At 43.0% G+C, this 16,220-nt stretch overlaps 1 protein-coding gene across 6 annotated transcripts in view; it reads right to left on the reverse strand.

Annotated features, from left to right (window-relative positions):
• The window catches only part of ANO4 (anoctamin 4), a 447,653-nt gene that overhangs the window by 152,653 nt on the left and 278,780 nt on the right, over positions 1 to 16,220 (reverse strand). For 3 of the 6 annotated variants that reach the window (XM_032647032.1, XM_032647034.1, XM_032647037.1), the window contains 2 exons: positions 5,580 to 5,680; positions 2,174 to 2,218 (listed from right to left, as the gene is read on the reverse strand). In XM_032647032.1, coding sequence (XP_032502923.1) covers positions 2,174 to 2,218; positions 5,580 to 5,680 — 146 coding nt within the window. The remainder of the gene's footprint in view (positions 1 to 2,173; positions 2,219 to 5,579; positions 5,681 to 16,220) is intronic. The other 3 variants (XM_032647033.1, XM_032647038.1, XM_032647036.1) reach the window with 1 other exon arrangement.

Here is a 16,220-nt window from a genome sequence, read left to right on the forward strand (position 1 = left end):
GCCTTCCCTTAGTTCTCCTCCTACTTCTTAAATTGTTCCTTTTCATCCTCCCCCATCTCTTCCTGTCTCCTTAAAGCAGACTTTCTGAGCAACTGCTACTGGCCCTCTTCTCTTCACTCCCTGCATCGTTTCCTGGGAAATTCCATCTACTCCCCTGGCTCAGGTCATGACCTCTATGGCTCTGTCTCCCAAACTGGGTTCTCTAGCTTTACCTCTAGCTTCAACTGCTGTGCCATCAGTTTCAAAAGCCTTCAGGACACCAACACCTCAAAGACCTACTGTGAGTCAATGTAGAATTATTAAAACAAAATTCACCACCTTCCTTACCACACCTGTATCTCACTGAATTTCTACTCTTCTTTTGCCTCCCGACCCCTTAATATGGAAACCTCTTTCTATCTGCCACCATCTCTTGTTTTCCAAATACCTGCTAAGTCCTTTTGCCTATAATTTCACAATCTTTCTCATATATTTTGCTGTTTACTTTGTAGACTATCTTTTGGCTATTCAGGGGGAACTACAATCTGAATGTTTTAGAGTGAAAGCTAAAGACAGAGAGATTATGACTTATTTTAAGGAAGCACTTTCTAAGTCAGGTGTTCACAGATGGGTTCAGGAATACGCTGTCTCCAGAGACGTTCAAACACAGGCTGCCTGATGATATAGCAGAGGTTCAAGTAGCGGATGAGTGGTTAGACTTGATGACATTTGATATCCCTCCAACCCCGAGATTATATGGGTCCTTTTATCACCATTTTCTTTCAAGCCCTCACCTCTTCAGTCCCCAGTCTATGTCTGACACTTCAGGCAGTCCTGGTTTTTCTATACTTTTCTTTGTGGTCTCCTTTTCCCCCAGGCAAATTCTCACACCTGTGTATGGAGAGTCATTCATTCATTTGCCCCACCTACTACATGCTAGGTGCTGGAAACAAAGAATTGGATGAGCCATCCTTGCCTTCATACACCTTCCAGGTGGAGAGCTGGTCATCTATATCACAGATTACAGCACAGGCCCAGTAATCTGTGTTTTAATAAGCCCTCCAGGTGATTCTGATGCCGGCTAAAGTTTGAAAACCACTGAAATAGGCTAAAGTGTGCACCAAGTTTTTGTAGAAGGTCATTATATGAAAAGGGATTCGTCTCACTGTGGTGAATCCAAATGCCATGGCAACTGCCTGATGAAAGAAGGATTGCTAATAAGGATGCCGCTCAGGGAAATTTTTGGAAACCACGTCTTAGTTTCTTTGAAAGCCCATTCTCATGTCATACTTCGTTGAGTGCACGTGTATTTGAGTAACTCACTAAAATATATCAACTACTCTTCTACTTACCCTTCTGCATAGCACATTAACAGAGTGAATAGGAATCTTAAATCTCACCGAACTGAACTCTAAGATTTTCAGACAAATGCAATGGTATCCAAGTTTACCTATCAGCTCAGCTCAGGGTGAATGGTTACAAAAGACCAATTAAAAGCTTGAAATTAGAATGCCAATGATCACCACAGAGTCAAATTAAAGGACATCACTGACGCCTCCCCTTCATCCCTGGCTTCTCAAAAAACAAGGAGAGACAAGCTTAGGAAGGATTCATAGCACAGTAAAGGCAATCTTCATCCAGTAGTATTTTCTGGGAAGAGGGGTAAAAAGAGGGTAGGAGGGCTTCTGAATAAGGTCATACATCTGCCTACTTGATTAACAAACTATTACTAACATAGGCAGACCCCACCCAGAGGGCCAAGAAACCATCTGCTTTTGGACAGGGTGATTGTCTGCACTTAGATTTCAAGTTACTTATAGCAGAGGGAGGAGTCTGTGTGGGGAAAAGAGTAACATTCAGACCAAAGATGCTTTCTAAACAGCGGACCTTTTCTGGTAATTCATCTAATAGAATGGGGAGAGAAAAAACCCCAAACCCAGCCTCAATAGACTTGCAGATAAATGCTGTCCTCCCAAGTGTGAAATCACAGGGAAGACTCGAAGAGGAACATTTCCACCTTTGCTTTTTTTTTCCCTAGGCTATTTCCCTAACCTGAAATAGCGATTTTTGGCACGGCAGCCGGCTTTCCCGTGTGACAAAGGTCCATCTTCCCCAGCTTGTATTCCTCGTCACTGTTGGAGCACACAGGCCAACAGCTAAAACAAACGCCATCATGACAGAGCATGCTACTAACCTGCTCATGAACTTGTACCGGCGGGGCAGGTAATAGATTTTTCTCCTGGAAGAACAGCAAAAATGAAGCCAGTCGAGAAGAAAACCCATCGTCAGTTACAGTTTGAACTAGCAAGGAAGGAAAGGAGATTGAAGATAGAAGCCTGTAAGAGGTGAAGAAGAAAAAACTAAAAAGAGATTAACAGTGAGAAATGTAGTGGGAACGGAGGGCATGCATTTTTTGAGTCATGAAATCATATGAAATCGTCTCCATTGATATCGCCCCCTCTCCGTGTTACCATCATTGTTTATGGCTGCTCTTCGCCTACAGAACCTGTGCAGAGCAATAATTTGGAGCAATTGGTATTTGTAGGAATTCGGCTGAGGTCAGCTCTTTTTTCAGGAGGCCGAGATGGACTGCCAGCCTGCTGGCAACATACATAATTTAGTGGGCACAGGGTTACATTAACTAATATTTATATAGCGCTTTAAGTTTAGAGAATGCTTCTCTCATCTGATACAGGCAAGGGTAATATAAAACTACATATTTATATTTGACAATCAGTATGGGAAAGACACTAACAAATAGGAACCAACATCCTGCTCTGAATAACCACACTAGAACATACTGCCTAACCCGTGGCCCTCATACAGGTGAATTCAAGAGATACACCAAGGAATCCTGGGAAGAAATCTTTTTAAAAATCAGACTTATTAAGGATCTGTTGGACTTCTATATACCTGCATTTTAAAAAGCATTACAAATGTAAATTCTGGGTGTACTGTGAATGGAGAGCACATGTATCAGATGCTTTGTTAAAATGCAGTCTCCCTTTCTATAGTTTGGGCTTCAACCAATGGGGTGGTAATGAAATGAACACGGTTTGTATGAATTCTGAACCGTTCCTGAGATATCTCACTTAGAGAGAATGGGAAGTTTATACACCAAAATTTATTTTGCATATCTGTGAAAACATAAAAACATATCCCATGTTGTTAACAGGCAAATTATAGAGACAAGAGAAAGATCAGTGGCTGCCAGGGGTTTGGGTTGGGGGGAGAAGGGCTGAATAGACAGAGTAAAGGGGATTTTTAAGGGCAGTGAAACTATTCTGCGTGATACTATAATAGGGGGTACCTGACACTATGCATTTGTCAAAACCCATAGCACTGTACAAGGCAAGAAGTGAACCCTAAAGTGAACTATGGACTTTAGATAGTAATAATGTACCAATGTTGGTCCATCAATTTTAACAAATATACCACACTAATGCAAGATATTAATAATAAGGAAACTGTAAGTAGGGTGAGGGGGGTATATGCGAACACTCTGTACTACCTATTTAATTGTCTGTAAACCTAAAACTGTTTTAAAACCAGTCTATTTAAAAAACCCATATCCATGGACATACAGGTATTTAGCAGAAGCAGGCTTTATTGACAACTTCCCACAAGAAACCTATTACTCGACTTCCTTTTAAACATTGGAGAAATAAAAATCCTAGGAGACTAAACCTGGGATTCAGAAGTGCAGTCTACAGAAAATAATAAATAAAGATTCTTGGAGGCATTTAAATAGTCAGCTAAATTGACATTTGAACATTTTGTTGAACTGACATGGCAGGACAATTCCTGCTTTGGAAATACATATGTCTCCATAGACAAAGAGACAAATAAGCTAGAGTTATCTGTCTAAAACGCCGGACAAAATGAAACCATGAATTTTAAATGCACCAAGTTGCATCAAGTGAAGCTATGCTTACGTAAACTCACATCAATATTAATAAGGCCAATTAGTGGCCACACACTCACAGTATTTCCTCCTAAAATATTGCCCTGTAGGAATTCCTACGTTTAAGATTATTATTCATAGCTATCATGGTTTTCATTTTATTGCCTGGATCACAGTCTCTGAATACTGCATAAGAAAAGTATTAATGCTGCTTGCAGGCAGCATTTTTCTGCTATGTAATGAGCACACAGAGGTATTATCTGTGATACAGCCAGGCGCTTCAGAGATGAAATGCTTCCAGGTACTAAGGGAATTTGCTTTGTACCACACTGCTCATGTTTCTACAATCTGCTCAGGCTCTGTGCTTGAGAAGTGCGTTCTGGCAAAAGGTTTTATGAGCTTGCTACTGGGGAGGGGGGTATCAGTTTCACTAGGTTTGACTATTGTAAAACTACTACTACTATCAAAAGGTAGACTTTTTAGCTCTGTTGGCTAAGATGTTGGTCTGATATAAGACTGTATCTAAGCATAGATTTATTTTTTGTCCTTATGTGTGATATAGTATTGATTCACATCGATAAATAACTGAAAAGTTTAGAACTATGTTTGTCTCAATTCTTTCGGGAATTTTGCCTTAAGGAAAATAGATGCTAGAAATCCAGCCTCTATTTTGAATTGGTATTAGGACATAAAGACCAGTAAACAAAGAAAATAAGGTGCACCAAGGAGATATATTACAGGCCTATGAATGGAAGTTGCCCTTCTCTAAATGTGTTCTAGCTCCTCTTCGTTTCTAAGAATGTAGATGGCTCTTTGTGTCGATAACTTTCCACAGCCCATTAAGAGGTATATTTTAGAATTGGCAGTTTGTGTAATATCTGCCCACTGACTTGGTCTTTATGGGCAAATTGTGAACTAAAAGTATTTAATTCTTTAGTCCCTTTGGAACTGTCCTTGGTACTACACCCCTCCACCTCCTTTAAGAGATTCCATTATTTCCACATATCTTGGCATTTATAATTTGAGGTTTAATACTTTATTTCCTTTCCATCTAGCCAATGATCACTTTTTCTTAATCTATAGGGAAAATAAGAATACTCACTGTAAGATGGAGGAAAATTAATCCCTTTAAATAACTGAGAAATCCATGCAAAGTGTTTTCTATTCCCCTAGGAATAAATATCAATGCTTGTGTTTGTGCAGTATTTATGACCTGATTTTTTAAAATTTAAAAGTAGGTTATTTAAAGAAATAAGATTAAAAAAAATAAATAAGATCACATTTTCCTGAAATTTCTTGAACTTGTTTCAATAGAAGTAGATTTGAATTTTTTTCTGGAAGGGACCAGTCAGTAAGGACCTGCACCACTGATCCTGGGGTCTGGCCATTCAAAGAAGCAGTACACAGAGTTTCTAAAAATGGCACTTTGGAAATGAAAACGCCACTTGGAAAATATTTCTTTCTCACAGGCAGGTGAACTACGTGCCCTTCTAAGGACTGAATTAGCCAGACATTTTCACAAAAAGCCATGAAGTCATTATTAGCCATGAAGTACTTATTGCATTTCCTAAACATTTAAAGGATTTTCTTAGAGTGTTCCAGTCCGCATTTCAGTTTTATTTGTTTTGAGAGAGGAGTAAATTAGTAGCAGAGAGAATGGGGGGGGGGGGGGGGGCGGGGATACTTTTACACCTACCTGAAAGGCATTCTTACATTCATTTGTTCTGCATATCTTCCGAGCACTTCCCATGGGGCATGCAACTTCACAAAGATAATGTCACTATTTATTAGAGAGGACTGAAACAGAAAAAAGAAACTAAATTGAAAAGTATATCCAAGTCTCCTATGGTTTCAATTGAGTTGGAACTTAGAACACATGAACTTGTACAGAGTTTAAGATGGGGGGCATTCTTCAGCGACAAGCTGGCTCCTTATGTGTGCATATATCCACTCAACCAATACACCACTGTGTGGCAGGCACTAGAGAACCAGTTTAGGAACAAAAGAGATATGCATGGCATTTACATTCTGCAAAAACACACACAAAAGAAGACAGGCAAAAACAAGTTAAAGAGAGAGGGACAGATTCAGAGCTACGAGTATTCTGAAGACAACAAAGTCTTAGGAGGAAGAGTTGGGGTGGGGTACCCATTTCTTTGGGCAAAGGGTCAAGGAAAGTCCTCTCTGAGGAGGGGAGGAGGGGACATGTGAGCTGAGATATAGAGAAGGAGCCAGCTGGATAAAGAGCATGGGATGAATGTTCTGGGTGCCAAGGCCCTAGGTTGGGAAATAGCTTGGTATGTCCTATGGTCGAGGGACAGGGAGGCGAGTAGAGGGTCTGGGGTGGATTAATCATGGAGACTGGAGTGAGCAGAGGGTGGAAAGGTGGGCAGGAACATGTAGTGCTTCACAGGCCACAACAAGACGGTTAAACTTTATTCTAGGGCCACGGGGAAGTCATTTTGATTTAGACGTTCTAAGATCACTGTGGCTACTGCGTGGAGGATAAACAACAAGGGAGAGTTACAGCGAAAGCAGAGACAAAGAGAGAGGCTCTCAATCATCCAGGCAAAAGCAATAGTTGGTGGTGGTGGAGATAAAGGGACCTAAGAGATGTGAGTCTTAAATCCGGGTCGGTATCAGCAAGGGTTTTTCAAAGTTACTGTGTTCTTTGGCCCCAAACCTTTGCCTCCTCTGGGGCTTCTTGTCAACACAGAACTTAGACAAGCAAGTAAAACTAGAGCTTCATACTCTGTTAACCCCCCAACACATTTTGGTCTATGCCTCTGGCCAAGGGGACATCTCCAATTAGGAGATTTCCTTCAGAAGTCATTTCCCAGGGGGAGGGCTGAGTTGTGGAAGGATGTAGAAGAAAGATGAGAAACAGTAAGTCGGAGCAGTTTACAATTAGCAAAACGGCCAATTATTTATCCATAACCTTCTCACACACAGTCGTTCTGAACTGTATACTATTTAAATTTTTACAGTTTAAGAGTATCAATTTAAAATTTTGTAGTTTAAGATATGTTAGGCCTTTGTGGCTGAACTCTCCCTATAATAGTATTTATAAACAAGCCAATATTTTTACACAGCTGACAGAAAAAGCTCAACTTTATGCTTTAGCTGGGGTGCTTTTGCACTACAGGGAATTGTTTTTATATTGCAAATGAAATGCAATTGTAATTCATCTCTTGTATTTTCATTCAGGGTCTTCTGGCTAGGCTTATAAATAGTGTACTTAATTCACAAGAACTCCTCAAGATATTATGAAAATCAAGCTGGTGTCAACTACAATGTTCTCAGGGACTTTGGTGATGCTGAATTTCCCATGGGGAGGAGGGCCAAGGCCCAAATCCACAATGGTGGTGGTGGGGTACCCTTTGATATTGGTCAGGAAAATCAAACTTTCTGGCAGTTCAGGCTGAAATAAGGTTTTATCTTTCAGCTTAGGATAAGCAGACCCCTGTCTCTAAGCCCCTTGAGAACAAGGAAAGTTTCTGTTATTCATGGGTGAATCCTCTGGGCCTAGCACAGTGCCTGCTATAGACTGTACACTCAACCAATATTTGTCTAGTGAAATGTGAATAGTTAGTCCTGGCCCAAGTGAAAGCTGGGAGTCCTATGAAGCCAGAAGTGAAGAAGATTAAGTCACTCTTGGAGCCCACATAGCCGATTACCGCAAGTAAGGTGCCCACGCAGGGAACAAACACGCCAACAACCACTGAAGAAGCAATGACTAGGGCTGTGTCTCTTTGCACAAACTGGTTTTCTGTTTAGTAATCTATTACCTCCCTGCACTGGGTGCTTAGAGCCAGGTAGCCAGGGGTAGTGTGAATGAGCTCATGGGTGGCAATGTCCATACAGGAATATATAGAAACATAGCACACACACTCTCCATTGTGCCCCATTCATGTCTGTGGATGCGCTGATGCCTTGATCTGAGATGTTCTCAAAGCTTAACAGCTGAGCATTCTTGTGCTTTGGAAAAGATTGCCACTTGCTTTTCCATATATAATATAGTTTTCTAAGTTAAAAAGCAGAAGAAAGATGATTTTTCCTTAAAATGGGTCTTTTTGGGGCTTCCCTGGTGGCGCAGTGGTTGAGAGTCCGCCTGCCGATGCAGGGGACATGGGTTCGTGCCCCGGTCCGGGAAGATCCCACATGCCGCGGTGCAGCTGGGCCCGTGAGCCGTGACCGCTGAGCCTGCACGTCCGGAGCCTGTGCTCCACAACCGGAGAGGCCACAACAGTGAGAGGCCCGCGTACCGCAAAAAAAAAAAACCCCAAAAAACAATGGGCCTTTTTGTTTATACTAAAGATACACTTCAGAGTCTGGGAAGGTTTTGTAGCTTCCCCACTTGGGAGGTTTCATGGTAATACCGGGAATGCTTTAAATTCTCCTAGCTTTCCGACAAGGTTCTCACTTCCTGCTATTTCTTCTCTCATATTCCCATGAGAGAACGAGTAAAATTGTACAAAATAAAGAAGATGGGAATGTGACTGATTTACAGAATCAATCAAACCTTGATTTAGATAGAGGATAATCTTAGAATATACTCTCTTCGTGGAATTACTGTGATTGCTAGTTTTACAGAAAATATACAATCTATTGCAAGGATAATCATTTTGTAGATCTCCCATGAATGTATGAAAATATTAAAGAGAATACAGTACTATATTCCATTTAGGGCACGTTTTACGTGCCATACTTCTGTGTGTTGGAAAAGCCAAGTTCATTATCTGAACACATACGGAGTCAACTAAACTTCTAATGTGGGATCTCAACCATTTTCTGCATAAAAGAGCAACTGCTTTGATTAATTCAGCATGATAAAAATAACTTCATTTTCCTATTATTTCAATTATAACAATAATTATAAAACCAGCACTCTATTTTTTAGTGCTTTATAATTTTAGAAGCACTTTTGCACATTACCTCATCTTATTCTCAAACTTGTAAGAGAGGCTTTACTTCAATTTCTTAAAGAAGTCAAGTAAGTCACCCACAGCCAAACTGAAAGTTTATCCCAGGCAAAGCTGAGTCCACAGCCACATCCCCTGACTCCCTTGTCAATTTTATCTGATAAACTCTGAGGTTTAAATAAATCCATGGCTTTTATGTGCATTGAAGACACAATCTCTGAATTCTTTATCAGTTTATACAAACTAATCTGAAAAGAATTTCGTATTTCAGAAAACAAAGCAACAAAAACAAAGAGGGAAAATTAAGCTATGTTTAAGATTATCTTGATAACCTTGAGAAAAATGTTAATTGAATTCCCATTAATGATGATGAGTGTCTATTCGTGTGTGTGTGTGTGTGTGTGTGTGTGTGTGTGTGTGTGTGCATGCTTGCACACCTGTGTCTATGTGTATGGGACTTATTACTTATACTCTGTTTTTAAGGAGAAACTGAACTTCAGCCCAGACAAATAAATGTGAAACAGATGATTGCTAATTATATGACTCATATATCACTCTTTTCTCCAGTGCTTAAATAGGTTTTCCCTTGTTATTAAGTATTCCTTTCCACATAAATCCAAGTGTACAAGTGCCAAAATGAAGAGAAATAAAAATGAATTTTTTGAAACATAGAGTTGTTTCATTAATATACTGCAATACAAATCCCTTAGGTTAGAACACTGGGGAGAAGAAAAATGACCATTTAGAGGAGTCTGGAAAATCTCCTTAGAAGAATGATTGGAGAAATTAAGAAGTAGCATGGAAAACACCTGGAGTAGAAATAGGTAAGTTTCACAGAAAACATTCCTTCTTTCTTGTTCATTCAACAAGAACACGTTGAACACCTTCTATGTACTAGATGCTGGGAATGCGAAGATATATAAATCATGGTCCTTGACCTGAAGGTTAGATAAGGCAACAGTAAGGAAAAGAATAAATAGCACGCCATTATCTAACGCAAGCAACCCACCTCTCAGAGACATGTAGATGCACACATCTCTCCATCTCACGACCCCCAAAACCATGGCTGGAAGAGGGTCTGGGAGCAGGGGCATGGAGGTACATCATGAACTCAGTTTAGGAAATGCTGAGTAAGTTTGTGATGGTCACGAGAAGATGTCCTGTGTGTAGATAAATGAGTCTGGAGCTCAGGGGAGCAGTCTGGGCCAGAGATACAAAGTAAGTGTGGCCAGGACATAGACAATATTTAAATCCATGGGATTGGATGAGGTCAGTCTGGGAGAGAGTACAGGTACAGAGCCACGTGGCTAGCTGGACCAGACGTTAGTTAGGGATGCAGACTCTGAGAGGTTTGACTGCCCATATTCATATTCCTATGTCTACCTCTTACCAGCTCTGCGATCCTGGACAAGCTATTTAACCTCTCTGTGCCTCAGTCCATTCATCTGTAAAAAGGGAAATGATAGCAATAGCTATCTATTGAGTTGTATTAAATGGCATAATACAGGTGGGGTACTCACAGCACATCCAAAACATGTTAGTCATCATCATCTCTAAGAAGGGCCACACCACATTGGCAGTGGCGGGAAGAACACAGCTAGTTACCTAGTTACAACCTGTGAATGCGACAGATAAGGAGCTAATACCTGCAAAGGATTTTCCAGTCTTTGACCACAAGGCTAAACCAGAGGAAACCCTGAGAGTCAAGCCCCCAATTCCTATCTCCTGTCCTTCCACAGTCCCCTACATGTTCCTCCAAGGACATTCATTCATTCATTCAATCAACAGACATTCATTAAATGATGACTATATACCAGGTACTCTGCTAGGTGCTTGGATATATTACAGTAGCCCAAATTTACAGTCTGAAGCAGGAGGCAGACATTGAACAACAAATAAACATATGATTTAAAATTATGAAAGGTGGTAAAAAGGACAAGAATTAGAGTGCTGTGGGCCAGTAGAAGCAGGGTACTTGCTTTAGATCAGCTATTTGATCCCTGCCGCCATAACATCTAACCTCAGATCCAAAAGCTGAGATGTCAGCTATGGGAGAAGCCAAGTGAAAAGCATTCCAAGGAGAAGGAACAGCAAGTACGAAGACCCAGAGATGGGAGATGACACCAGGAACTGAAAAGGCTCAGGTGACTGGATACAGTAAAGTGTGAGGCAGGGAGAATACCTGATAATAGGGCTGAAGAGGAGAGCTGCGGACACACACTGCCAGGCCAGGTTCAGTGCTGTAAGGAATTTGGATTTTATTCCTAAGGTCAATGGGAAGTTACCAATGGATTAAAGACAGAGGGGCGACGGCATCACTTGTTTCAGAAAGTACACTCTGAATGCCCTGTGGGGAATGTCCCAGGGGGAGCACAGGGCTGAAAAATTCACTAGAAAAGTTATTCCAGGAGGCCAGGTGAGACAAGATGGTGGCTGGAACCAGAAGGTAAATGCGGCAAGGAAGGGAGAAACAGACAGACTTGAGATCTACCTGAAGGTAGATTTGAAAGGACTTGGGATTGATCAAATGAGGAGAGTGAGAAAAGAATCAGGCGTCTTAGAAGCATGTGCAGGTTGTTTTGTCTGGGAAACTGGGATGGTTAATACCACGCACTGATGTAGACGAGAGTCAGGGAGAAGATGGCTGTTTACTCTGGGATGTGCATGTTTGAGGTACCTGGGCGATAGGTACACAGAAGTTTGAAGCAGGCAAGTGGATATGGGAGTCTGGCTCTCAGAGGGTGGGACTTATTGAGAATTGCAGGCATGTAGCTGACATTTAAAAGCATAGAACTTGATGGGGTCACCTAAGGAAAGAGTACAGGGAAGGACTGAGCCCCAGGGCACACTAATATTTAGAGGTTTGGAAGAGGAGAAAGCAACCATCAAAGCGGACTGAGAAGGAGCCATCAGAGAGGGAGGGAAACAAGAAGAGGGACAAAGACAAAGCAGAATCCAGGAGGAATGGGTTTCTAGGATGAAGTGATGAGCTGTGTCAGATAAGCCAGGGGCAGCTCAGGTAACCCTTCCCGCAGCTACGCCTGGGCTGCTGGCTAGAAGTGGCCTCATTCAGCAGCACCGTTTGTCCCAGCCTTGCTGCTGTGGCCGCCTCCCCTTTGCCTGCTGACACGGCCCTTGGCCCCCATCCTGCTGCTGATGTAGAGCTGAGGTGGAACTCCACTTCTAACAGTGTCCAGCTTGTCCCCTGCAGGGAACTTCCATGTTCTGGCTGGCTTTCCTGAGTCAGAGCTGAGTTCGAGGAGGGCACACGGGCACCAAGCTGTGTCTGTCTCCCAAGCACACCTCCCTGCCACCCACAAACCAGCGAACGAAGCCCATGTGCGACTCCCCTGGCCCACGCTGGGGAAAGCTGTCGCCGCTTCAGAGCATCTTGTCAAGAAGTCAGAAGCGGCTCCAATCTCCGCTCTGTGCCCAAGGTTCCCAGGCTGTAGCTCTCGCACACCTGCCAGGGATTCCGAGGCAATGAACACTCCGAGCAACCTCCAAGGATTCCCCAGGTAGACGTGCAGATGGGACCTCCCTCCCCCTGCAGGCCCTCATTAGACACACATCTCTGATTTCAAAGAAAAAACTCATTGCAATTTTGGGTTCTGTTTGACGTCTATGATGTTTGCCTGAATGAGATCACGATCTTGTACAGAGTCACACGTGGATAATGTGTGTGCGTGCATCAAGGAAATGTACTAGAAATCACGTTTGCCATAGAATCCTTATTCTGGGAAATTTTTATCAATCTATTTTCATTTCAGGTCCACTTTCACTGATTGGGTTATACTGAAACAGGATGGCGGCACCTTTTAAAAGGTAGCAGGAAAAAGGAAAGCAACTTTAGAAGATTTGGTTAATCATTTCTTTATCAAACATTTATTGCAAGTACATTAACCACTTGCCTTGTGCCGAGAAAGGGTCGTTTATGTTATAATAAGGCAACTGGCTTTGGGCTATACAAAAATGAGAAAATTCCTGCCCCTGAGACGCCAATACCCTAGCCATGGAGATAAAAAAAAGTATACGTGGAATTTAAGTAGAATTACAAAACAAGAGCTGCACGAGGATATGCAACCTTCCTTTAGACACTGAAGGAAAACAGAGTAGAGAAAGCACACAGTGTAGTGGTTAAAAGTCCAAGCTTTGGAGTTAGGGTTCAAGTGCCAGATCTGATATTAGTAGCTGGTGACCTTGCACAAGTTACTTAATCTCTGTAACCCTCAGTTCTCTCATCTGTGAAATGGGAACAACAGCAGCGCTTCAGATTTCTTTAGAGGACTACAAGCTTTTCTGTATGCAAAGTACTTAGCCAGTTCCTTGTGCACTAAAAATACTCTTTAAACAGTAAGAAGGAAGGCTTGTAAGTAATTGTGGCAGGTAAAAATATTTTTTAAAGTTAAAGCTTTAATTGAGGAACAAGATTTCTTTCTTCCCACCAGGTTTCCAAATCTTGGCCATGAAAGTATATCCGTGGAACATTAGGAACACAAAGGTGCTTGCTTGGAGGGACCAGGAGAGGCAGCTGCATCTGTAAACTGAACTGCGTTCCTCTCCACAGATATCACAGAGTGAATGCCTGGCTTGAAGGAAGCTGCCTGTCTCTCACTTGCAAGCTCATTTCATTCATCTAAGACACAAAGTGCATCCTGGGGTTACATTTGTGCCAAACAGGGACAGGGAACAGGTGAGCAGGAAACGGGGAACGAAACAGGGGTCTGTTTGGAAATAGCCCCCATGGGTCTACGGCAGCCCAGAGTATCCTACGTCAACCGGACGCCCTGCAAGAGGCTGTTGAACTTAAAAAAGCCACTCAGGGCTTCCCTGGTGGCGCAGTGGTTGAGAGTCCGCCTGCCGATGCAGGGGATACCGGTTCGTGCCCCCGTCCGGGAGGATCCCGCATGCCGCGGAGCGGCTGGGCCCGTGAGCCATGGCCGCTGGGCCTGCGCGTCCGGAGCCTGTGCTCCGCAATGGGAGAGGCCACAACAGTGAGAGGCCCGCACACCGCAAAAAAAAAAAAATTGTGAAAAAAAAAAAAAAGCCACTCAGCTCAAAAGATGATCCCCAATCCTTTTTTAACCTTGAAGAAAACCGTTTTAAAAGAGCTGGAACTTCATTAGAGCACAGAAGACTACAGGAGACCTAGGCTTAGATACTTTCTAGAAGTCCCCTTGATGTGACTTGTTAGGTGATCACTGGCCAACAGCCAACCATGTGCTGCTCTGTGGTGGAAAGAACACCTGGGCCAGGTCCTGTCACAGCTCTGCCTTGCGAGTTTGGGTAAGTCACCTCACTTCTCTCACTGGCCACACAGAGACAACATGACTCCTGGGGCTGCAAACACCTAGGGCTATCTTGAGGCGCAGACTAAAATGGTTTGCGAAAACATGTTGAAAACTGTCCAATCCTGGCTCTCTCTCTGGCTGCACCTTAGATTTGGAACCTGGCCTCTTCCCTGCCCTCGATTTCCTCACCTGCAAAGGAGGGGCTAGAATCATTCGGTTTGTTCCAAACTTGTTCAGCAGAAGGGCACCCGGAAATCATGGTGGTCTCTGTAGCTGACCACGCATCTCATCACGTGAATTGTAATTTAGCATTCACTCACTCATCCATTCACGTCGTCCACAAACCTTCCCTGGGGGCCTTCTATGTGCCAGGGACTGTCCTAGGTGCCGGGAGTACAGCTGTGAACGGAACAGGCCGAATCCCTGCCCTCGTGGAGCTCAGGCTCTATGGGGGACACAACCCTCAATAAACAGACACACCATATTTCTGACGGTGTGCTTCGAAGAAGGAGAAAGAAGGGGAGGAAAACAGAAAATAACGGTGAGAAGGAGATGCTGTTTAGACAGAGTACTGTGGACAGGCCTTTTGATAAGGTGACGTTTGAACAGAAACCTGAAGAAGTAGGAAAGAAGGCTGTTCCATTATCCAGGGAGAGCGCATTCCGGGCAGGGACAAGAGTTAATGGCTGAAAACCTGAGGCATAAAAAACGCTCCACGTTTCAATCTATTGGGCACAAAGGGTCGAATCAGGATAGCCACTTGCATCTCTTCTGTACCCCCTCAGGCAACTACCTGGATTTCACTCTCTCATAACTATGTTGCCAGGAGAACAAAGCAAACCCCTGACACTCTGGGGACAAGAAAGGAGAGATGAATTTCCAACTGGGAACTCAGATAAGCCTCTCGGAGAAAAAAAAATAGGAACAGTAGAGGTGGGAGCAGTTACATAGTGCTACCACATGCTACGTAGTGTTTTAGGACTTTTACACATGTTAAATAACCTAATCTTCACACCAACCCCTGCAGCCAGCACCATTATCCTGTTTTACTGCAGACAAGGAACTAAAGCACAAAGATCTTGGCTAAGATCACACAGTGAGTAACGAGGGAGCCCAGATTCTCACCAAGGCAGCTGGGATCCAGAACCGCCGCTTCACAAGAGCAAAGTGGGGCTCACGAATACGTTTTCTTTGTGGATTCAATTCCATTGTCATTTTATTTTTTCTGAAAAATACTTAATTACGTGTTGAAATCCAAGGTACGGCGTATACAGTTCCCTCTAAACACCCTAAAGTGAATGTAAGGCCAGCGGTAAAAACAAACTTGAAGCCTGGTTGTGCCACTCACGCTCCCTGTGTGTTTCTGGCACGACACCAGCTCATGAGCCTGTTTCCTCCTCTGTAAAATGAGGACAATACCAAGCACGACTGCTCTGAAGCTGACACGGCTGTCAGCTTACAACCACTGCAGGTGGTTCAACAGCTAAGACTTTCCTTCTTCCTCCCATAGAACGCTCGGGGAACATTCTGCTAATTTATAGCTAATGGCGGAATTTTTTTTTGGTGGATCTGGAATCCAGTCTCTGAAATGGATGGAGAAATGTGCATTTCCGGAAAGTAATCGCTAAGCAATTTCAACTCCTCTCAGTGGGGCTGCCATCTACTCAGCTGTGTGTCACCAGGCAAATGACTTGCACTTTCCTGAGTTTCAGTTTCCTCTGAAAAATGAGGGCATAACTCCCTAAAAAGACTTGGTTTCTTTTCATTTTTTTAATTCTCAATTCCCTGAGGACTCATCAGAATTTCGGAGTGCAGTCCAAAAAAACTCTTCAGCTGATTCGGACGCAATTCTCTCTCCACAGCTCATGTACATGCGTGCACACATACACACACTCACTCACTCTTTCTCACACACACACACACACACACACACACACACTTATTGTGCCCTGGTAGAGAAAAGCCTCTGAGCTACTGTATGTTCCTAAATGGTCACAATGCTCACCCCCTGAAGATGACATTAGCATCAGTGACAGGAAATAGGTGTGTGGCTTTAGATGTCACCTATCATCTGATTCTTCCAGATCCCTGTCTTTGGCTCAGAACCCTCTTCTGAGTTCCAGA

This window comes from Phocoena sinus, chromosome 10, assembly GCF_008692025.1.
Source record: "Phocoena sinus isolate mPhoSin1 chromosome 10, mPhoSin1.pri, whole genome shotgun sequence".
NCBI classification, from domain to species: Eukaryota; Metazoa; Chordata; class Mammalia; order Artiodactyla; family Phocoenidae; genus Phocoena; species Phocoena sinus.